At 63.4% G+C, this 22,125-nt stretch overlaps 1 protein-coding gene across 3 annotated transcripts in view; it reads left to right on the top strand.

Annotated features, from left to right (window-relative positions):
- The window catches only part of PRDM16 (PR/SET domain 16), a 283,393-nt gene that overhangs the window by 75,599 nt on the left and 185,669 nt on the right, over window positions 1-22,125 (top strand). For all 3 annotated transcript variants that reach the window (XM_037062126.1, XM_037062125.1, XM_037062127.1), the window contains exon 2: window positions 16,062-16,411. In XM_037062126.1, coding sequence (XP_036918021.1) covers window positions 16,062-16,411 — 350 coding nt within the window. The remainder of the gene's footprint in view (window positions 1-16,061; window positions 16,412-22,125) is intronic.

Genomic DNA, 22,125 nt, shown 5'->3' with positions numbered 1-22,125 from the left:
CAGGCCAGTGCGGCCACGTGCTGCCCTCCACACGTCTCTCCTGCCTCCCCCCCTCAGAAGGACAACTAGGGGTGCCGATCCAGGCGATGGCCCGGTCAGTCTGCTCCGCACGACACCCGCAGAGAGGGCACCGGCTTGAAGAGGAGATCAAAAGAACACGAGGAGGGGGAGATGGGCGAGGGCCGGCCCCTACCCCGCAGAGGCCTCCAGTTGCCCTTGGTGCACCAGGAGTTTCGAGAGATGACCCGCTGAACCGAGGCCTCGTTCTCCGAGCTGGCGCCCTGGGGCATGGACTGGGGCCGATGTGGGGACTGAGCCCGAGAGCGGAGCTGGACACCACAGGACCATGTCGTGGACCCCGATGGAGGCCCAGAGAGTGCCCCTGCGCCCACGCCGCCCAGTCTGCTGGGAGCCCGCACCAGAACCACCCACACGGCCACTTCCCATCCCGCAACCACCGGAATGGAAGGAACAGGTGGGGAGGTTGTGGAGGCTCATGAATTCATCACTAATGAGGAAAATTAGGGGGTGTGCTAAGGCATAAAAATGAGGAGTCCCGCCCGAGAAGCAAGACAAATGGGTCGGGGTGACTTCCCCCGCCACCCACGGACTTTCAAACTCCTCTCTAGACCAGACTGAAAGACCGATCTGATGGCCAGGTTAATGGGAAGAAATCAGTTTAAAATGTAGAGATGATTAATTGGATTAATGTGAAAAAGTGGTCCAAGTGGTGTTGGGGAAGGACGGGGAAGGGCCACCCGCCACCTACTGGTCCCATGTCAACTGCTTTGCAGATGTCCTGTCACTTGTCCCACCAGCCTCTGACAGGTGGGCCTCATCACTCCCCGCCCAGGAAGAACCTGCCATGGGCCGGCGCAGAGCCCATGTGCGGCCGCACTCTGCCCCTCGAGGCCCCTCCAGTGCCTGAGGCTGGGACCTGACCGTGTCACCAGGCCAGCCTGCGGGCCGTGGTCGGGGTCACGAAGGTTGGCTCTTCTGGTCGGAAGGAATCCCCAGAACAGGGCCTGGTCCAGAGGCGGGGGCTCTGGCCCCACCTGCTCAGGCCCTTCCTTCTGACACGCTCCTCTCCGACCCTCCGTTGTCCTCAACGCTAAGTGGGACATCTCGTGAACTGTGTGACAGGACTCTCTGCTCAGGGGAAGCCCACTTCACGGAAGTCAGATTTCTAAGCTCCGCCATCCAGCCCCCTGTTCTGATCCTGCTTGACTAGGAAGCACAGCTGAGCCTTGGACAACGCGGGCTTGGGGGTGGGCCGAGTCCCATGAAACCGGAAATCCGCATGTAACTTCTGACTCCCCCAGACTGAGCTACTAACAACCTGCTGTGGCCCGGAAGCCTGGCTGATGTCACAGTCAGTTAAGGCACGCTGTGCGTGCTGCCCGCGTCACATACACGCTCTCACAACCATGCAGCCGGAGAAGACAGGGCATCGCTAAGAAAACCGAACAGAAAATACACTCACAGCACCGCGCAGGCGCCGCTGCCATGAGCCCACCTGGTTCGTGTGTGAGGGGACGAGTCGGCCGGGACCTCGCCCACGCTGTCCTACCTGATACAAAACTCTGTGGGTGGCGTGACGCCAGAACCCTCCGCGTCTAACAGGACAGGCTCACATGGACAGGCGCAGCGAGCGGTTCCGGCACTGACGGCGAGGAAGCAGCAACGTGACCGTGGCGCGGCACCGGCGGGTGTGCTGATGTGACGCCGTCACGGTCATGAGGAAATCTCCCGAAAATCTTCCCAGGTGTCGATCGAAAAACTCCGCGTACAAGTGCAGGGTTCAAATCCACGTTGTTCAGGGGTCAGCTGTGTTCTCGTAAAGCTCCCCGGGGGCCAAAGGTCTCCCCCTGGCCTTGGCTGAACGGGGGCCCCAGCAGGTTTCTGGGCCATCAGGGTGGGAGGTGTGTGCAGGAGCAGACCCTCGCAGCCCACCGGGCCCCCTCCCGGCCCAGGCCCCGCCCTGCCAGGCTGAAGACCCCATGCAGGTCCCCCGACCCGTGAGATGGGTGAGCGTGGGCATCAGGCCTGCCGCCGGGTCTTGGGAAACGAGGAAGGATGTGGGTGCGAACTTCCCGGCGGGTGCGTGGGTGCTGGCTGCCACCTCCACCAGGAGCACGTCACAGTAAAGCTGCAGAGGCAGAAAGCTGCGCGCCCAGGACAACCACACCCCCTGGCGGGCGCAGCGGGGTCTTGGGGGGGATGAAGGGAAGGGCCAGGTGCCCGGGTGCCCGCTGTGCGCCTGCGGGAGTGGGGAGCCGCGGGCCGCGCCTCCGGCTGCCCGGCCCGGCCGGGCGCGGGTCAGCAGCGCCAGCGCTGGTGTCAGGGTGATTAATAGTGCTGGGGACCGCCGCTAATTCACTGCCTAATGACTGCGGCCGCCGCGCCGAGTAATCGGGTGATGTATGTGAGGGGCGCTCACCTCGTGGCAGAGGTGAAAATCATTTCGACAAGTCAAATATTGTCACAGGGAACAAATAGCTCTCCCTGTTAATAAAAATTAATGAATTTTTTCTTTCTTTTTTTCTCTCACCACCGACCTGCTAAATGAAGCTGCGGTGAGGCTGACCAGGGAGGGGCTGGGCTGAGTCAAGCACTTGATTTGATGGTTAAAACTGTAAACGTCTTCATTAGGGCAGCGGTGGCCCGAGGGCCAGGACGGGCGCCGGCTGCCGGCTGTCCTAGCCGCCGCTGGAGGCTGCTCGGAGCTGGGGGCGGTGGCAGTGGTGCCCCAGGCCTGCAGGGGCAAGGCTGCCCCTGGGCTCCTGGACCGGAGGACCGGGGAGGGGGGTGGGGACACCCCAGCGATCTCTCCTGTCTACAGCTCTGTCATCTGGGCAGCCCATGGCGGGGGGGCAGGGGAACCGGGAGCAGGTGACAGGGCAGGAACGTGAGGAGGGTCTTCCCTGCCCCCCAAGAGCTGGGGCACAGGAAGGCACCGCTTTCCCGTGGGGTGGCTGTGTGGTCGGGCCCCCGTCCTGGCTGCACAGGGGCTCCGCTGGGGGCCTGGGCGGGGCAGCGAGACTGCTGGCCTGTGAGTGGAGGCGGGGGGCACCTGCTTCCACTGTCACCCTGTCCTCAGGCCTCGAGGCAAATGGACAGAACCCTGTGCCATCAGAGGCCACACAGTGGACTGTGCCGAAGTAAAGGGCTTCACCTTCCGAACACAGTGGGTGAGGTCTCTGAGGACAGCCGTGTCCCCTCACGGGCCCCTGCCCAGAGCCAGCCCCCAAGGAGCTGGCCCCCAGGGAGCCCCGACTTCGCAGGCAAGGGACAGGCGCTCTGGTCTGCCTTCTTTCTCTTGAGATTTTTAGTTCGGGGCCACATCTGTTTATGTGTGTGGCCCGCTCTTGCCTTGCAGGGCAGCCCCACGCCCCGTGTGTGGGAGCTGAAGAGATAAACCCACTATAAATAGTTCGGCGGCGGTGGTGGGGGCATCTGCCCAGCGTTAACCCCTTCCTCCTCCACGAGCTGCCTGGACGGGGAGGGGCAAGCAGGCGAGGACACTCCGAGCATCCAGCTGAGCGTGTTTGATCCCCGGACACATTGCCCCAAAGTGGGGCAGCTTCTGGGATCACCCTGCCTCCTCCCCCATGGTCCTCGGTGCCCTGAGTGGCCCGCAACAAGCAGGCATGACTGTCCAGGGCAGGTGACTGTACCTCCTCAGCCTGTCCCCTCACACCCCACTTAAGCCTCTGAGTTTGTGGAAGCTGTGTTTGTGGGTGTTGGGGTTCCCCTTCCCCCACCTGGCCTCAGCCTGCAGGAGCCCGGGTGCCCCTGAGTTCTCCCTTCCCTGCCTCCATGCATGGCCCAGGACACCACAGCAGCCTCGGCCTGCTGGCCTCTGCAAACTGGGCTAAGCTGAGAGGGCCCGGAGGACCCTCTATCCGAGGAGGCAGCACTGCCTTCTGCGTCCCACAGCCTACCTTGGACGGGGGCCTCCCCAAATCCTCAACCCCGCAGCTGGGCCCCAGCGCTGGCCAGGGAAGCCCCGTCCCTAGGCTGCTCCAGGGCCCGGTGCCCCACTGAACAGGCACTCCCCTCCCGCAGAATGGGGTTCTCATTGTTCCGGCAGTGCCTGGGGCACAGGGGTCCGAGGGATGCTCGTTGGGGACGGTGCCCGGGCGCTGCTGGCCAGCAGAGCCGCCCTTGCTCAGTGCAGACAGCCTCTCTCAGACGGCGCCAGGAAGTGGTCCTCACACGCAGGGCCCTGTGGCTTCGAACCTCCGACGGTCTCCCAGTTGGATATGCCCAGCTTTTACGCAGTGGGGGGGGGGTGGAGATGGAGGTCCCCAGGGCACCTGTGGAGAAAGTGGAAGGAGAGCCCACCGTGTTTGCAGGACCCGGGTGAGCCAAGGTGGGGAGGGCAAGGTCCAGCGTGGGGACTGGCGTGGGGACCAGGGCTGAGGACGGAGCCTCCTTCTGCTTGACGGGGACATCCTGAGAGACGCCTCTTTCCTGTGGGTGTCGACAATGCTGAAAGGGGTGCTGTGGACCCACACGGACACCTGCACCCCGGATTCAGAACAGCACCACCCACAAAGCAAACGGTCCTGGGACGGACACATGGATAAAGGAGCTGTGGTGGGCATCGGCCGTGGAGCGCTGCCCGGCCCTGGGAAGGGGGGAAGCTCCGGCACCTGCTAGGCGTGGCTGGGCCTTGAGAACGTCACACCGAGGGACGTGCGCCAGACACAGCGGGGCAGGGGCCGGGAGGCCACTCGGAAGGTCCCTGGAGGACTCAGACCCACACAGACAGGGAGCAGACACAGTGCAGCGGCTGGGGCGGGGGCGGGGTGGGGAGCATTTCGTGGGGACAGAGGTGCATTTTGGGAGGATGGAAAGTTCTGGAGAGGGTGGTGGTGACGACTGCAGGACAGTGGGAGTGTGTTTAAGGCCACTGAGCTGCACAAACAGAGGTTAAGACGGTGACTTTTATGTGACGTGTCTTTTATCACAATTTTTTTAAAGCACCCTGTGGAGCTGTCGAACATGAGGGGGAGGGGCGGGTGTCTGGAGCCAGCCCCCCGCCCTTGACGTCTGAGGGGGTCTGGGGGCCAGGCCCCTCAGCGCGGTGTCCAGCACACAAACAGCGCCGGAGGTGGGGGTCCTGAGTGACCCCCCCAGCGTGGCTGCCGGCTCGCTCGGTGCTCAGCACAGGGCCAGGGAGCCTCGGCCATGATTTAGAAGAAAAACAGCGAGATCAGAGCGACCACGGCCACCTCGCTGCCCCCAGGGCTCGGGGAAGTGGTGTATTAGCCAAGGAATAAAGGAGAGGAGGAGAAAGGCCAAATCACATCTCTCTGAAACAAAGAGGCTTTTACCAGGAACAAGCCCTGATAAAAATTACAGTGGCGTCGCCTGCCTGGGGCGATGGAAGCACAGGGAGTGGGGACGAGCCAGAAATAGGCGCGCCGCCGTCCCCTGAGCATTGCGCGGGGAAATAATCGTCTTAGAATAATGTGCTGGCTAGAAGCAGGGGCCAGGTGGCCGGGGCTGCGGGTCACAGCCCCCACAGCTCGGTGTCAGTTCTTCTGGATGGGGACCCGGGCCCGGGCTGTGGGGGGCTCTAGCAGTGGACGCCTGGGGCTCCGTCTTGGTTGCAGCCCCTCGGCCGCTGGGCTCGGCTGCAGGCGGATGTGACCTTGGGTAGGCTGAGCTTGGCAGTGGCCATGCAGCTGTGGGGGACTCCTTCCAAGGGCGTTGTCCCGGGCTCTGAGGGGCTGCTGCTGGGCTCCACGCCCAGCAGGGGCTCACGCGGAACCCCTGTCCACGTGGTGCATTACTTTCCACCTCTGTGAAATGGGTAGACTGGTGACGGCCTTCCCTGTGCTGTGAGTGGATGAAGAGGGGCAGATGGGACCTTCCGTGGGGTCGTGTGAGCAGTGGGGCCCCGGCGGCATCCCTGGTGGTCAGGGCCCTCCTGCTGGCGCTCTCTGCCCACTCCAGGCTGCTGAAACAGCACCGTACACTGGGGGCATTAAACGTGTCTTCCCTCACAGTCTGAGGCCTCTGTCCCCGGAGGCCATGCCGTCCCCCCCCCCCCAGCGTCCCCATGTATTCTGCCCTCTCTTCCCAGAAGCACACGAGTTCCACTGAATCCAAGCCCACCCTCGCCTGACCCGTTCACCTCGGCAACGACCCTGCTTCAGGCGCAGGTCTCACGCCAGGCACCAGGGCTCAGGGCAAAAGACATGCAGGGGGGAACACAGCTCAACCGCCCCCCCCCCCCAACATGGGATNTGAGGGGGTCTGGGGGCCAGGCCCCAGCGCGGTGTCCAGCACACGAACAGCGCCGGAGGTGGGGGTCCTGAGTGACCCCCCCCAGCGTGGCTGCCGGCTCGCTCGGTGCTCAGCACAGGGCCAGGGAGCCTCGGCCATGATTTAGAAGAAAAACAGCGAGATCAGAGCGACCACGGCCACCTCGCTGCCCCCAGGGCTCGGGGAAGTGGTGTATTAGCCAAGGAATAAAGGAGAGGAGGAGAAAGGCCAAATCACATCTCTCTGAAACAAAGAGGCTTTTACCAGGAACAAGCCCTGATAAAAATTACAGTGGCGTCGCCTGCCTGGGGCGATGGAAGCACAGGGAGTGGGGACGAGCCAGAAATAGGCGCGCCGCCGTCCCCTGAGCATTGCGCGGGGAAATAATCGTCTTAGAATAATGTGCTGGCTAGAAGCAGGGGCCAGGTGGTCGGGGCTGCGGGTCACAGCCCCCGCAGCTCGGTGTCAGTTCTTCTGGATGGGGACCCGGGCCCGGGCTGTGGGGGGCTCTAGCAGTGGACGCCTGGGGCTCCGTCTTGGTTGCAGCCCCTCGGCCGCTGGGCTCGGCTGCAGGCGGATGTGACCTTGGGTAGGCTGAGCTTGGCAGTGGCCATGCAGCTGTGGGGGACTCCTTCCAAGGGCGTTGTCCCGGGCTCTGAGGGGCTGCTGCTGGGCTCCACGCCCAGCAGGGGCTCACACGGAACCCCTGTCCACGTGGTGCATTAGTTTCCACCTCTGTGAAATGGGTAGACTGGTGACAGCCTTCCCTGTGCTGTGAGTGGATGAAGAGGGGCAGATGGGACCTTCCATGGGGTCGTGTGAGCAGTGGGGCCCCGGCGGCATCCCTGGTGGTCAGGGCCCTCCTGCTGGCGCTCTCTGCCCGCTCCAGGCTGCTGAAACAGCACCGTACACTGGGGGCATTAAACGTGTCTTCCCTCACAGTCTGAGGCCTCTGTCACCGAGGCCATGCTGTCCCCCCACCCCAGCATCCCCTTGTGTTCTGTCCTCTCTTCTCAGAAGCACACGAGTTCCACTGAATCCAAGCCCACCCTCGCCTGACCCGTTCACCTCGGCAACAACCCTGCTTCAGGCGCAGGTCTCACGCCAGGCACCAGGGCTCAGGGCAAAAGACATGCAGGGGGGAACACAGCTCAACCGCCCCCCCCCCCACAGTCTTGGTGGCATCCTGGGTGACAGGAGGCACGAATGCCTGCCCCACCTGCTCTGGACACTGGACAAGTCAAGGTGGTTCCGACCTCACTTCCTTCATCTCCAGAAGGAGGCAATGCTGTGGGCGTCCTGGCCAGCTCAGTTTGGGGGACACGTCACAAGTCTGTGCGTGTGACGGTGGCCAGGCGGAGCAGGCGCCGTGTTGTCAGGGTTGGGGAGGGAGGGGTGGCCCCACCTCTTTGTTGGGGAGGCCCTGACACCTGGGCCCTGGCAGGAGAGGCCAGCTCCAGCCCTGCACCTCCCGGGCCCCCAGGCCCTGATGACATTCGGCTCCGTCCGCCCTGCAGCTGGGGCTCCTTGCCCTCAGGTCCCTGCGAGCAAGGTCCTGGGCGTAGGGCTGGGAGTCTAAACGGCAATTGATTATTATTAATTTTTAGCATGTTTGCAGGAACGTCTTTCTCAGAGCTATTCATCTGCGGCACTGCTGGCAGCCACGCTCCGCTCTGGGCCCTGAAGCTCGTGGTGGCTGCTCGGCGCGCGGAATGCCAATGAGCGAGGGACCGAGGTGGCCGGCCTTGGGTCCCTGAGCATCGGGGCGCCCCGCTGGCCTGGTCCTGGAGCCGACTGCTTTGTCCTTGTCCCCGAGGCAGGGCTCGGCCTGGGGGAGAGGCTGTCGGGTTTGCCGTGGTTGATTGAAGTAACGAACAATGGCCATGCTGAGCCCTTCACTCCTGGTTCCCTTTCTCGAAAGCGGTTTCTGGAGGTGGGGCTGCCCCAAGAACCCCCTCATTGAAGACGAGCCCCCCTCGCCGGCTGCCCCCACAGGAACGCAGCAGCTCAGGAATCGCTAGTTAGAAAGAAGGTTTACGTCACCGTTTTACCCAGTGGTCTCCAGGGACCCAGCCTGCTGGAGGGCCCCTCTCTGTCCCTCATCCCTTCCCCGAGCAGCAGGGGAGACAGCCGCTGTGGCCGTCACTGCCCGTGGGCACTTGCAGGGTCTGGGGAGGGATGCGTTGGGGTCTCTGGGGGCCCAGCGCCCAGCAGGCCTTCCGCGTGGTTCGAGAGATGAAAGAACCATCAGAAGGTGCGGACGTGAAGTCCCAGCTGGGGGGCTGCGGCTGGGCCTCGGCATCACAGACGCGCCCCCTGGCTGCCCAGGGAGCAGGGCCAGGCAGGCCACTCCGTGCGGCTGCAGGGAGGGTGGCCCCAATGGGGCAGGGGAGAAACTGGCTCACTTCTGGGGTGGGGGGCTGGACTGGGCAAGCCCAGGTGTCCTCTCAGACTCACCTGGGAGAATCTGGGGGAAGAGAAGCCCGAGGCGCATGCTAATGGGACTCATCCGTGGGGAAGAAAAGGCAAGAATGGGAAGTAAGGGTTTCAGCCTTTAACTTTCTCCGTTAAGAATTGTCCTCTAGATTGTCCTTGTATCTAACTTTCTGCATCTGTCCATCCACCCACTGACCTGTCCATCCATCCATCTATCATCCACCCACTGACCTGCTTATCCATCCATCCATCTATCATCTACCCACTGACCTATCCATCCATCCATCCACCATCCACCCACTGACCTGTCCATCCATCCATCCACCATCCATCCATCCATCCACTCACCCATCTGTTCATCTGTCCCCCCCTCCACCCCTAAGTGTACCCACCCATTCCCTGTGTCTTCTGTGTGGCAGGAGGTAAGGCCATCATAAGTACTGGGACGCTTTTCCGGGCATCGTCCTTCCACAGGGAGGGCGCTGGGGCTGTACAGTTCGGCGTCTGAGACCTTTGGAGTCTGGACTGAGCAGCCCTGTCCAGCCGCGTGGGCGTGAGCTTCCCTGATGCACAAAATGAGGGTAGTCCTACCCCCACCCCTGCTTTCGGGGCCTCCGCGAGACTCAGGTCAATGGCAGTACTGGCTGTGTGCTCCGTGGCCCTGTCTGCACGGAGCTGCCCTCGAGACCTGGTGGACAAGGTGACATCTGCTAATGGCCTTGACCCGCAGGACAGAGAAGTCAGCATTCTGACCGGGCCTGCCCGCTGTTACCCAGTTGCTTCTTTGGTCACCGCTGGGTGGTTCTAGAATTGAATGGCCCTGTGCTGGCCAGGCACCTTGCTTCCCCATGTCCTTAATCGTCTGTCCCCCACTTCCCCTCACCTCTGCCACCATGTTCCTTCTATACGCCGAACTGAATGGAACTTTTAAATACTGCTTTTGATAGACCTGGTGGAATCTAATGGGACCCCCGGTGTTGTGACCCGGAGCTGGCCTTTGGGAAGGGGCCCCAGTCTGTCTCCCCCTGGGAATGGGCATGTCCTTCTGTTGGGTGATGTGGTGGGGCTGCAGGTCCAGGGTTTGCACAGATCCGGAAGGCCCTGGGCCCGCACCGCCTGGCGGCCTCTGTGTAGGAGGTTTCGTTGAAACCAGATTCGGGAGGCTTGGCCCAGCCTGGTTTCCTGGAACCGTCGCCCGGTGTTTCCTGGGCGCATGTGGGTCCTCTCCCTGGGAGCCAGGCCAAGGAGGGAGGGACAATGGGGGGCAGGTCACAGCCTGGGTCCCGTTTCACCCACAGAAACTGTAATGAAAGCAGGTGGCTCGGGGGTCTGGAGTGGTTGCCTGTGGAGACCAGCCTGCAGCCAGGGCGTGGAGCCGCTAGTACCGTCCTGGGGAAGTCCGCGGGACCCCCACCGTCAGGGGTGGGGCCGGGCCAGGGGCTCGGGGGTGGAATAGCCAGAACTGGGAGCCCGGCCGGGGTGCGGCTTCCTAAACCGAGAACCGCGCTTGAAGTGTTTCTGATGAGACGTGAACTGGGCCTGGTCTCCCCTGGAGACCGGAGGGGTTGCCGGGAGCGGGCTGATTGCGGCCCCTTTTCTCCTGCTAAGGAGCAAATTTGCTGATAACCCTGCAGGGGGGGGGGGGGGGGCTTGGGAAACAGGTTGTCGAGATGGAGCTGGCCCAGCTTCCCAAGTGCTTCGGCCGTTTTTAGGAGGTCGGTGCTCTGTGTTCTATCCTGCTTTCCCGGGGTGCGCACTTCTCATTCGTGGACGGTACGCCTGCTCTCCTCTCAGACCCTCAGAGGGCCTGCCTTTCTGCCTCGTGGCATCTTGGAAGGGGGTGGCCTGTGAAGTTTCTAGATCAGCCCTGACTGGCCTGGCGGTTCCCTGCGTGGGGAGAAGGTCCGTGACAGACTCCAGCCCAGGGTTTTGGGGGAGCCAGTGGAGCCCCGGCCTGTACCTCACACCCCGCAGGGAGGCTGTGTTTGCCCCGATTTACGGGAGCAAATGCAGCTCCGGAGGCCTGGCCACTTGCAGTGAGGGATGGACCCGGGAGGCGATGTCTCCAGCTCGAGGTCTGTCTCCACGGGATGGCGGGGGCCATTCCCCTCGTGGGCCCTCGAGCCCACGTGGGCCCGGGAGCCAGCGGCATCGTGCAGGGTGGACCTCAGACCGCCCCCTGCAACTGCGGTTGCTCGCCGTCCTCCCTGGGCAGGGCCATGTCTGCCAGCTCCACGGGCAGCGGGCAAGGCCAAGGGTGGGCGACGGCTGACCGCGGGGCTGACCCGCGGGGCCTTTCCTTCAGAAAGCCATGGGCCCGCTCCACTGAGGGGCCCCAAGTTCTGTTTCTGAGCGGCTCACTCATGGGGGTCACTGTGGCCCCTCTTTCTCTTCCAGTGGCCTGTTCTCTCCCATTTGGGGGGACCGTGGTGCCCACCTGAGGGTCGGCATCAAATCAGCAGAGAATGACCTGCTCTTGACCCACGACCCTGACACGATCTACAGATGGGCTGTGATGAGGGAGGAGGGATGGGTGCAGACTTCGGGGGACCCGCTCACAGGCAGGACACCGGGCACTTCGCCGGCCTCTCCAGTCCCTGCCCGGCCTGGCGCCAGGGTCCATGCAGGGTGTCAAAGACGATGATGGGGTGATTGGCACATCCTTTTCCGCTGTGAGCTGGTCGGGGGCGGGCGATTCTGGCCAACAGGAGGGGCCTGTGATCCCGCGAGAGGAAGTAGGTGTGTGCCCGGGTACACTCGGAGCTGAGGGCGCTGCACCCTGCTGCGTGCCAGGTGGAATGCAGGCCTGTGGTTTTTCCACGTAGGTGGTCCCTCCATCGGGACTTTAATTGAAATAATTGTAGAATCACACGCAGTTGTGGGACTGGGAGAGGCACAGGCCCTGGTGCCCTTAGTGGGTCCCCGGGGCTAGCAGTTGCAGAACCCCGGTTTCCGAGGGGTGTCAGCAAGGCTACGTGCCTCCTCCTCCCCCGAACTGGGCTCTCACCTGCGCCTCTGCACTGAGCTGCGTCTCCCCCAGGTCTGGGCCCACCCCCACAGGGGGACGCAGAGCCGCCCAGCCCTGCGGCGATGCCTCCCAAGTCCTCCTGTGACCTGCTGCCCCCTGCTCCCCACCCCCAACCGCCCCTCTTTACGGCTCTTGATGTGGCCACCACTACAAAGCAGGGAGACCCTCTCTTTGGGGAAGTCTCCCCCGTCCTCAGCCGCTGCTGCTCCCAGGAGCCACCCCCTGAAGGTGGGGAGCGGCCCCCCCAGCGGTCCGCCAGCCCTTCTCTGTCTGGGGCCTGGACGGGTGGGCCTGCAGGGGCTGGCCAGCGGCTCTCTGGGCCAGGCAGCCAGGATGGGGGCTTGGGGCCCCGGGAGCACGTGCTCCTGTGGGTACGCACACCCTCTGGGGCTGGGCAGGCGAGAGCCGGGGCAAGTCCCTCCTCTGGCCAATAGGGGTGTCCTGGGGGGGTGCGCAGGGGGAGGAGTATGCGCAGTGCTGGGAGAGGGCGAGCCGGCCAAGCGGACGGGGCGTTTGGGCGGGGACTTCTGCACTGTCCCTCCTCCAGGCCTGTTGGCAGTGACCACAGGACGTTGTGGGCCAGCACTGGGTTGCTCCTGTGGGGTCCACTGGCCCGTTGGGGGGCCCAGCCTGGGGCAGCTGGACAGGGCCCTGCCGTCTCCTGCTCGGGGGAGGAAGGGCGAGGCTGCCCCGGCCCCATCGCTCCTGAGCCCCACGGATGGGCTTTCCTTCTGCCTTCTCTGGGGTCTCCAGGCAGAGGGCTGCGCGCGTGCAGGGGGAGGCCACACGGACGTGTTTTCAGGACCCTCTCACCCCCCTTACACACTCCTCTCGGGTGCACTTACACACAGGCTGCACCCACACTCGCACCCACACTCCCAGGCCCCACCCAGGTGAGGCCAGCAAGTTCAGTGGCCTTCCTGAAACCCCATGCCACCACCAAGGGGACACACACACACGCACTTGAACTTGGAGAAGTTCCTTCCTGGTGCCTGGCCCAGGAACCAGGCTTGGCTCGGCCCAGTGCACCCCGGGGCCCCCCACCAGGAGCTGGGGCCTCTGGGAAGGAGCCGGTGGTCATTGTGCCAACTATAATCACCCTCCCGGGAGGGTCCTGCTTATGTGGCCATCAGCCTTGTAGGGACAGTGTAGGAGGGACGTTCTGTACTAGGTCACAGGGCTCACCCGTCCTAACTTGGGGTCTCCTCTCTCTCTGCAGACCCCGATGTCTTGATGGGGCTCTCAGGGAGATAGTGGGGCAGCTTCTGTTCAGGGATGATTAACACCTGAGGTGGGGGCAGAACCCTCCCCTTCGAGGCTGGAAAAGACCCAGCCCTAAACTAAGGACTGGGGGACTCGGTGGCTCCCAGAAGCACAGTCCCAGACCGGGGGGCGGGGCAGCTGGGCTGCTCTGCTTCGCTGAGCAGATGACCACCGCACACATGCCCAGTCCTGTGTGATGAGCCTCCAGCCCAGGCCTGGCACTTTGTCACCCGAGAACACAGCGGTCTGGCTGGGACTGGTGCCTGCTGAGGGCCCTGTGGCCCAATCTCAGTGGCCCTGGCTCAGGACTGCTCAAGGCCACCACCCCCCCTTCCCGCCCCGGCATCCGGGCCCCTTCCCTTCCTCTTGTCCCCGCCTGCCCCTCCCCTCTCCTCCCCACTTTTACTGCCTTGGTATGTCTCCCAGAAGAATTTTGAGGAATGATGGGCTCCGTCAGGAGCCCCTCCCCTGGAACTACCGCAAAACCCCAATAAAGGACCCGCGGTCTCCTGGCCGGGAAATAACACACCCGAGCCGGTCTCCAAAGTCATAAAAAGCTCATGTTCTTGGCTGCGCATCCCAGCCTTCAAAAGAGAGTCCCTGGAAACACCCGGGTAGTCACGGGGACTGGGCCGCCGGGGCCAGGAGCTGGGAGGCAGCGGGGAGACGCCGGTCCGGTCTGGGCAGAGGGGCCCCTGACAGGAGCACAGGGCAGGGGAAGGACGGTCTCCCCATCCGGCCCCTCTGGGTCCCCGAGGGCCCTGGGGAGGTGGATGGTTTGTGCTCAGCCTGCCCCGAGGCTCCGGCGTCTCTGAGAAGCTTTCCGCTTTCTTTCTCCAGGGCCTTGAGGCTGCCGGGACCCCTCTCTGTCTCCAACGTCTCTGTGGGGTCCTCAGGCCTGCTGCCCCCAGCTCGGAGAGAAAGGCGCGGAAGGGAGACTCAGGGTTTCCTGGCGCTGGGGGTGGAGGCAGGAGCGCAGCCTCCTTAATCAGCAGGAAACACCACCTCGCTCTCCCGAGCTGTTTGCTCCGCCAGGAAACGGGACCGGGCTTTACAGTGTCGTTTGTCCTGCAGCAGGTGGCACGTTTTGGGAAGTAGAATTCAAACAGAAAATTTTAAAAAACACCCCCACCCCCCTACCCCCACCACACAAAAGAGCCCAGAGAGGCACCCGAGGGCGAGGGCGCCGCCGACTCCCCGGGCTCGGACTCGGGTGCGGGCTCTGTTTGCCAGCGGCAAGCCGTTCCCGGGCCCCGGTGACGAGGCCACACCTGGGTCACTGCCTTGTCATGTAGCTCTGTGCCCCCACAGCAGGGGAGGGGTGCGGGGGGGGCACTGGCAAACCTCTGACTGGGGGTCGTGGGTGGAGGGGGCTGCGTGGGGGCCTGGGCGGCCTTCCTGAAAGGGCCCCACCCGTCCGTGAGAAGGAAGCAGCCGCCGGCCACTTTCGACGCAACAGTTGCTCCTGGGACGCTGCTGAATTTAATAAGTGTCACCTGGTGACGTTTCTTCCCCTTTAAGACTTTGGTCTCTTTGGAAAGAAAGCATTCTGTTTCTTCTCAACCAGACCCATTTGCAAGCAGCATGAGGGACCCAGAGTCATTTTTCTTGTACTGGAAGGTCCCGTCTCCGTGGAGACTGTTGCTTCACTGGCCCACATCAGTCAGGGAGCAGGGAGGGCCCAGGGCCCGAGGTGACCACCGGCCCGTCACTTCCCCTGATTTTCACAAGGTGGGCTCGGGCGGAAGCCTGGAGTCAGAGGTCAGCCTGCTCCAGGGGCCAATGGGGTCCTCCTGCTACTCCTCCCCTCCGCCTCCCTGACCTCCTCTGACTTTTAAAATTTCACCATGGGGAAATCCCAGTGACATACAACATCAGCCATTCTGAAGAGAGCGATTTAGTGACGTGAAGCACGTCCCGATGCTGTGCCCCCGCCGCCTCTGTCTAGTTCCAGGACGCTTCCTTCCCCAGAGGAGACCCCGCACCTGTGCATTCGCCCCCCCGCCCCCCACAACATGCATTTCATCTCCATGGTTCGCCTGCTCTGGACGTTCCTTAGACACAGAACCATAGGCCATGTGGCCTTCGGGTCCTGGTTCGCCCACTTGGTGTGATGCCCGGGTGGCAGTGGGGTGGCAGCCCGTTCTTTTCAGGGCTGTGCAATACTCCGCCACGTGGGGGACCACGCTCCAGCGTCCCCCACCTGTGGGCGGGCACCTGGGTGTTTCTGCCTTCCGGCGACTGCAGACGACGCACTGTCAAGTTCACCTGCCTTCTGGCTTCTCTGGGTCAGCACCCAGAGAGCCCCGGAGTGAGCCCTGTCCCCACTGTGTGACCTACCCCTTGCTCTCGCTGTCCCTCCTCAGCCCGCTTTCTGTCACCTCCTCGGGGCTGGTGTCTGTCCAGGTGGCGCTCTCTTAACACCAACTGTCTCTTAGGAGAAACCCCAAAGAGAGGCTGCCCAGACAGATAAGCCAGGGACCGTCCCACCCATCTGCTCAGTCCTGTGACTGTCGGATCAGGGAGGCCTGTCCATGGCCTCCGCAGGCCTCTGTCCCAACTGACCATGGGGAGCTCCCAGGGTCCTGCTGGCCCCACCCACTGCCCAGGGTGTCCACAGGAACCCAAACTCTGAGTCCTCCTGGGCACTTGGGATGTGACTCTGTCCCTTCATTTCCAAGGCTGCAGATGCGGCCTGGACGGTTCTGGGACGTGGATTTCACCACCAGCCCGGGGTTGGGGGCCCAGAGTGACAACTTCCCTCCCTGTCCCCAATCTCGTGGCACATGGGCAGCTCCTGTCCCCACTCTCCTAAAGCGGAACAGGCTCTCGGGTTCTCAGTCCGGCCGGGGCCACAGGGACATGCAGAGGGCAGTCCCTGGAGGAGCTGGTGGCACCGCCGTCCCAGGCACCTCCCGCACGAGTGAGGGCCGCTGGGCTGCAGAGGTCCCTTGGGGGCCGGGGACTGCGGGGGGCCCCCATCTGAGCGCGGTCTCTGAGCCTCACTCACAGGGGAAGGTGTGCCGCCCGGCCTGACGCTGCCTTCTCTCCCCAGGTGACGGCGACATTGTAAATAATATGTATGAGCCGGACCCGGACCTGCTGGCGGGCGAGAGCGCTGAGGACGAGACCGAGGACAGCATCATGTCCCCCATCCCCATGGGGCCGGCGTCCCCCTTCCCCACCAGCGAGGACTTCACCCCCAAGGAGGGCTCCCCCTACGAGGCGCCCGTCTACATCCCCGAGGACATCCCCATCCCGCCGGACTTCGAGCTCCGGGAGTCCTCGATCCCGGGGGCTGGCCTCGGCATCTGGGCCAAGAAGAGGATGGAGATCGGGGAGCGCTTCGGGCCCTACATGGTGGCGCCGCGGGCCACGCTGAAGGAGGCCGACTTTGGATGGGAGGTGAGCCTTCCCCGTCGGTGTGATTGATCGCGGCCATTTATCTTGGGCTCCATCTATTTATAAAGCCGGCTGAGCTGCCGTCACCGCCGCCCCAGGCAGGAGGCTCGGGCGAGAGAGCGTTCGAATGTCACATTTCCCAGGCTTGTTTTGTCCCGCTGTTCGCATGACGCGACTCCGAAAGCATCGCAGGTCCTCGCGGGTGCCTGTCAGCCCCGTCGTAGGCTGTGCCCGCTCTCTTCCCGGAAATGTGTCTTTAATGAGCTCATGTCTTAAAGTGCCTGCGTGTCCTGTCTGGGTCTTAGGTGCTGGGAGATGGGTGGACTGTCCCAGAACAGGGTCACTGCGCAGGGGACCTCCTGCCCATGGGGGCCTTGCGCCTGCTGAGTGTCTCATGCAGGTGGCTGTGCTGTCCCCAGGCGCCCAGGGCCTCCCACCCACCGCTCCCTGTCACCCAGCTCCCTGGCAGGAGCCCCCACTTTTCATGAGAGCAGGGAACAGTCCCATCCTGTCAGAGACGGGCCTCAGCGAGTTAGTTTTCCCTGACAGCCTCGGTGGCTCTGTGTGCAGCGGGAGAATAGAGGCACAGTAGGTGAAGGGCGCCGATGTCCCTGAAGGCGTCCCTCCCTTGGCGTTGTCACCATGGATGCTGGGCCCCGATCTGAAGGTGCTGTAAGCTGGTCTCCTGGGTCCTGGCCTTTCTGCCGGCCCCCGACAGCCAGTCTTGGGTGCTGCTTTGGCTGGGGCGCTGGCCAGGCGGGAAACACAGGTGCGAACCTGGATTCTGTCTAGGATGGAGACCAGTCCCAGGAAGAGCCGGCGTCAGGGCAGCGAGGGCGGGCGTGCCAGCTCTCACAGCCTTGCCACGGCTCTGGGAAGGTCCCCTGACTTGGTTCACTCACCAGGCTTCGTGGTTTCCACACCTCTCGCGGCACGCCTGAACTTGTCCCTAGAGACCCGGGGGGCTCACGTGTGCCCTCCCCACCCCCCGGCTGGAGGCGAGGCTCCCAGACCCCCACCACCCCGGGGCACCACTCCTGGGCCTGGCAACACGGAGGCACTCCCTGGGGGTCTCCCAGAGGCTGGTGTTTGTGAGGGAGCGGGGGCAGTGGCCCGCAGCCGGGCAAGCCTGCCTCCACCACCAGAGACGGGGCCAGTGCACCCTCAACACTGAGGGCCTCCACTGCCCAGCAGGCAGGTGGGGTGTGGCCCTGGGAGCTCGTGGGGTGTGCACTCGGGGGTCACGGAAGCTCCCCGTCTGAGCGCGGGCTCTGCCGGCGGTTCCGCTGGGAGGCAGGTGCACGCTGTCTCCGACAACACGGCAGGTGAGTGGCTTTGGCTGTGAGGTGGCACTTTGCAGACTCAGCCTGTCCTGTCTTTCCCACCGGCTGTTCAGGAGATTCGAGGGTGTTTGGGACTCAGGCTCAGAGAGGTCCGGGCTGTTCCAGAAGCAGGTGGCTTTTAGACGCTGGAGCGAAAGCAAGCCTCAGCGGTCCTGCGTTGGACGACCTTGAGGCGACCTTGTTCCTGTCTGCCCTGATAGGGTCTCTGTTTGCTCTTTCTTTAAAGAAATGGCCTGCGCCACCTCTGCCTGCCAGGGCCCAGCCCGGTACCAGCCTCGGTTGTTATCTGTTGACTTTGGCACATTATTCATTCCTGGTGGATGTGAGGAAACGCACTCCCCGCCCAGCCCCGCCCACCTTGGCAGTGGGCTTTGTCCCCAGGTGTGACCCGACACCTGCCTCTGCTGCCTGCACTGGAAGCGCTTGCCCCCCACCCGCCGCCCTCCCTCAGCCCTCAGGGTGCCTGCCACCCTGCGCCCCACCTCGTTCCCCCAGAGAGCTCGGGCGCCGATGCTCCGTGGTCCCCATTTGGGCATCGGGGCCCCCAGCCAGTGGGTCGGGCAAGCATTTGCGTCATTGTTGCAACGGAGAGCCCTTGGCGGGACTGGGTGGGATCCCCACTTCCGCAGGCTCCGAGGGAGCACCCTGAGAGAAGGACAAACCTACCTTTGCTTGAAGTCCATCATAAGCCGGTTTCTTTCTAGCCTCAGGGGCCTCTGTTTCGGCCCTCGGGGCAGAAAGCCACTGTCTTCCCTCCTACACAGCCTTGTGGGCTTCCCCACGTGTCCCCTGAAACGGATCTTTGCTGGTTCCCTGTATTCTCGTGCCCTCCCTGAGTGGGACAGACGGCTGGGGANTTTGGGACTCAGGCTCAGAGAGGTCCGGGCTGTCCCAGAAGCAGGTGGCTTTTAGACGCTGGAGCGAAAGCAAGCCTCAGCGGTCCTGCGTCGGACGACCTTGAGGCGACCTTGTTCCTGTCTGCCCTGATAGGGTCTCTGTTTGCTCTTTCTTTAAAGAAATGGCCCGCGCCGCCTCTGCCTGCCAGGGCCCAGCCCGGTACCAGCCTCGGTTGTTATCTGTTGACTTTGGCACATTATTCATTCCTGGTGGACGTGAGGAAACGCACTCCCCGCCCAGCCCCGCCCACCTTGGCAGTGGGCTTTGTCCCCAGGTGTGACCCGACACCTGCCTCTGCTGCCCGCACTGGAAGCGCTTGCCCCCCACCCGCCGCCCTCCCTCAGCCCTCAGGGTGCCTGCCACCCTGCGTGCGCCCCACCTCGTTCCCCCAGAGAGCTCGGGCGCCGATGCTCCGTGGTCCCCATTTGGGCATCGGGGCCCCCAGCCAGTGGGTCGGGCAAGCATTTGCGTCATTGTTGCAACGGAGAGCCCTTGGCGGGACTGGGTGGGATCCCCACTTCCGCAGGCTCCGAGGGAGCACCCTGAGAGAAGGACAAACCTACCTTTGCTTGAAGTCCATCATAAGGCGGTTTCTTTCTAGCCTCAGGGGCCTCTGTTTCGGCCCTCGGGGCAGAAAGCCACTGTCTTCCCTCCTACACAGCCTTGTGGGCTTCCCCACGTGTCCCCTGAAACGGATCTTTGCTGGTTCCCTGTATTCTCGTGCCCTCCCTGAGTGGGACAGACGGCTGGGGAGAGTGACTCCCGGGGGCCCCTTCCTGTGAGGGGTCCACTGCCATCCGTGACTGCCATCTGGCCCCAGACCAGAGCAGAAAACGTGGGGTCTTCCTCTGAATCCCCACGTCACTAACACAGATGCGATGGCCGGGCCATGCGCCCCCGCCAGGATGAACCCTGGGCCCGTGGTGATGCAGCGAGGGAGAGAACGAGGCAGCCACTTGGGTGTAGCGTCGAGTTAGCGGGTGAGGCGGGGCAGGCCCGACATCCGAGCGGGTCCCGGGGACAACCCCCTGGGGTCATCTTCCCGCGGCCCTGGGTTCTGTGTGTGCGGCCGTTGGGTCTCACGTGGGACTCGCAGCTTGGTTTTCCAGCCTCTGCGCGCTGCCCATGGACGGAGAGAGAAGAGGAGGGGACATTTCCGCAAAGACGGCAGAAGGAATCCGAGGAGGGCCTGGGGTCCCCGTGATCTGGGCCTGGGAGTTGGGCACACAGGGGGGTCCCCCACAGGCGCCGGAGGGAGTCCCCAGGTCTGGACTAAGCTCAAGGTCAAGTAGACCCTTCTCGCTGTCACTCTGGGACACCGCGGGGACAGCTTTCTTTCTACTCGGAGAACAAGATTGTCTTTCTGGACATTCCTTTTCGTCTCCGTGTGACTGACGCTGTCAGGCCACCGCGTGGTTTCGGGGCCGCTCGCCTCTCTGGCCAACAGCACGCCTTCCCCCGCCGGCCGAGACACCATGGCCTACACCCTTCAGGTTCAAGGTTGGGGGACCCCCCTCATTTCACGAAGGGACGGATAAGGGTAGCCTGGTGGCTAAGGCTTCTCCCCAACATGGGTATCAGAAGCACCCCGTGACTCCGAACCCCCTTTCTCCTGGGTGTTGGGGGCTCACTTGGAAACGCCTGTCGTTTTGGAGAGAAACACACCCCATGTGCTGAGGTGTGTCTCTCTTGCACCTCGACCTGGCCAGCCACGTCTGTGGGGACAGACAGACTTTGGGATGAGTGGGGTTGGCCCCGTGCTCCACCTCAAAGGCAGGGGCTCTGTCTCCCTGCCCCGGGTGACGCCCACCCGCCCCTGGCCCCGCCCCTGAGGGTGACGTGCCTGCTGATGCAGACGCCGCTCACGCTGCCTGGGATAAATCACCAGGAGATTGCGTTCCATGGCCCTGGGGTCTGGAGAAACAATGATTTTGCTCATTTGTTGAGTAAATCATGACATTTATCATCATGCTGTTTATTTTGCTAATTAAGAGTCGTCTGGAGGGACGGCCGGCCCGGAGGGAGCAGGCCGTGGAAGTGGGCTCCTTGGCTGCACCATCTGCCCAGGGCCGGCCCTGCAGCTGGGACCCCGCACACCCCCGACACACACACACATACAACTATGGGCATGTGGGGGGGGTAAGCCCTGCCCGACCCCCAGGGGAGCCCACGGAGGGAGTCCCATACCAACGTGCCTGCTTCTGCTTGTCTCGGGGTTGAGGGCCTGTCTCCCCCAGAAAGCCAGCGCCAGTGGCCTCGGGGCCCAGAGCATTGCCTGCCTGTGACTGGCGCCTGGGCCTCCACAGGAGGGGCCGGGGGAAGGGTTGATGTGAATGGACGGGGTTCCGATCATCCGGACGACTCGCTTGGTGCATGACCTCACCCCCTGGCCTTCGGTCCTGAGTTCTGGTATTCATGTTCACTTGTTCAGTCAGCAAACAGGCTGTGTCTGGGCTGGGCCCGTGGGCATTTCGAGGTGGCCGGACAAAGAGCCCCAAGGCTCCAGGCTACGGTTCCCAGTGCTCTGGCCATGTGACCCCCACAGTGATCCCCCTGAGGTCCTGGAGCTCAAGGGAGGTGTGGGGAGGGCCAGCCAGGACCTGCACGCCCTGCATGGCGGGCTGCCGGGACCCATAGAGACGCCAGGGCGGGGATGCACGGGAGAAGCTGCCGCTGCTCTCAGATCCTGGGGCGGTTCCGAGATAGGCGCTTCCCAGGACGCTGGGCCCCCTGGGCTTCTGGGGAAGGAAGCTGTGTTCTTGCTCACCTACACCCATTTTTGGGAAAGCAAGGAACTTTTTTCACCAGCCAGGGCCGAGCCTCTTTAAATGACAAGAAGTCTGGGGGCCCATTTTGGGTCCTGGGCGGCGGGTGGAATGAATGATGAGGCCCAGGAGCGTCTGCCCTCCTGGGGCACCAACCCGCAGTGGGCAGGCGTCCGCCCTCTGGTCTCTTGGAAGGAACGTGTTGGGGGCCTTCAAAGGCTCCATGATGCTGGGGAAGGCGCAGCACCACAACCAGCTTCTGTGGGGACCCAGACAGCACGCCGGGCCCTGGGGGCTGACAGTCGCGCTGTGGGGGAGGGGCAGGCCCACTCAGAGTTTCTGGGTGTGGTGGGGGGTTGCAGGCACCAAGGGCCGAGGTCTGAGCACTGCCCCCCAGCCTCAGCTCCTGGGTCTCTGTGGGGAACAGTCTCTTCCTCTCTCTCCTGCATTCGCCGCCTTACCCCCAGCACCCTCCTCTCCCCTCCGAAAAGAAAAATGTGAAGGTTGGCGCCGAAGGTCAGGGCTGTTTCCTGGGCTCCTCCTGGGTGCCTGAGGCCTGGGGGCCAAGGTCCAGGTCTAGGGGTCTCACCCGAGCTGCCTGTTGGAATCACCTGGAGCGTTAGAATTACAGGGGCCTAGCCCTCACGCCAGGGACACTGGGCTTCAGCCGGGGGGAGGGGCCAGCCCACCCTGTTTGTCCGGGACTGTCCTG

Source organism: Sturnira hondurensis, unplaced genomic scaffold, assembly GCF_014824575.4.
Source record: "Sturnira hondurensis isolate 20B ecotype Veracruz unplaced genomic scaffold, ASM1482457v3 Scaffold0013931, whole genome shotgun sequence".
Lineage (NCBI taxonomy): Eukaryota > Metazoa > Chordata > Mammalia > Chiroptera > Phyllostomidae > Sturnira > Sturnira hondurensis.
The sequence above is the reverse complement of the archived record's forward strand: the minus strand, read 5'-3'. Positions and strand labels throughout refer to the sequence as shown.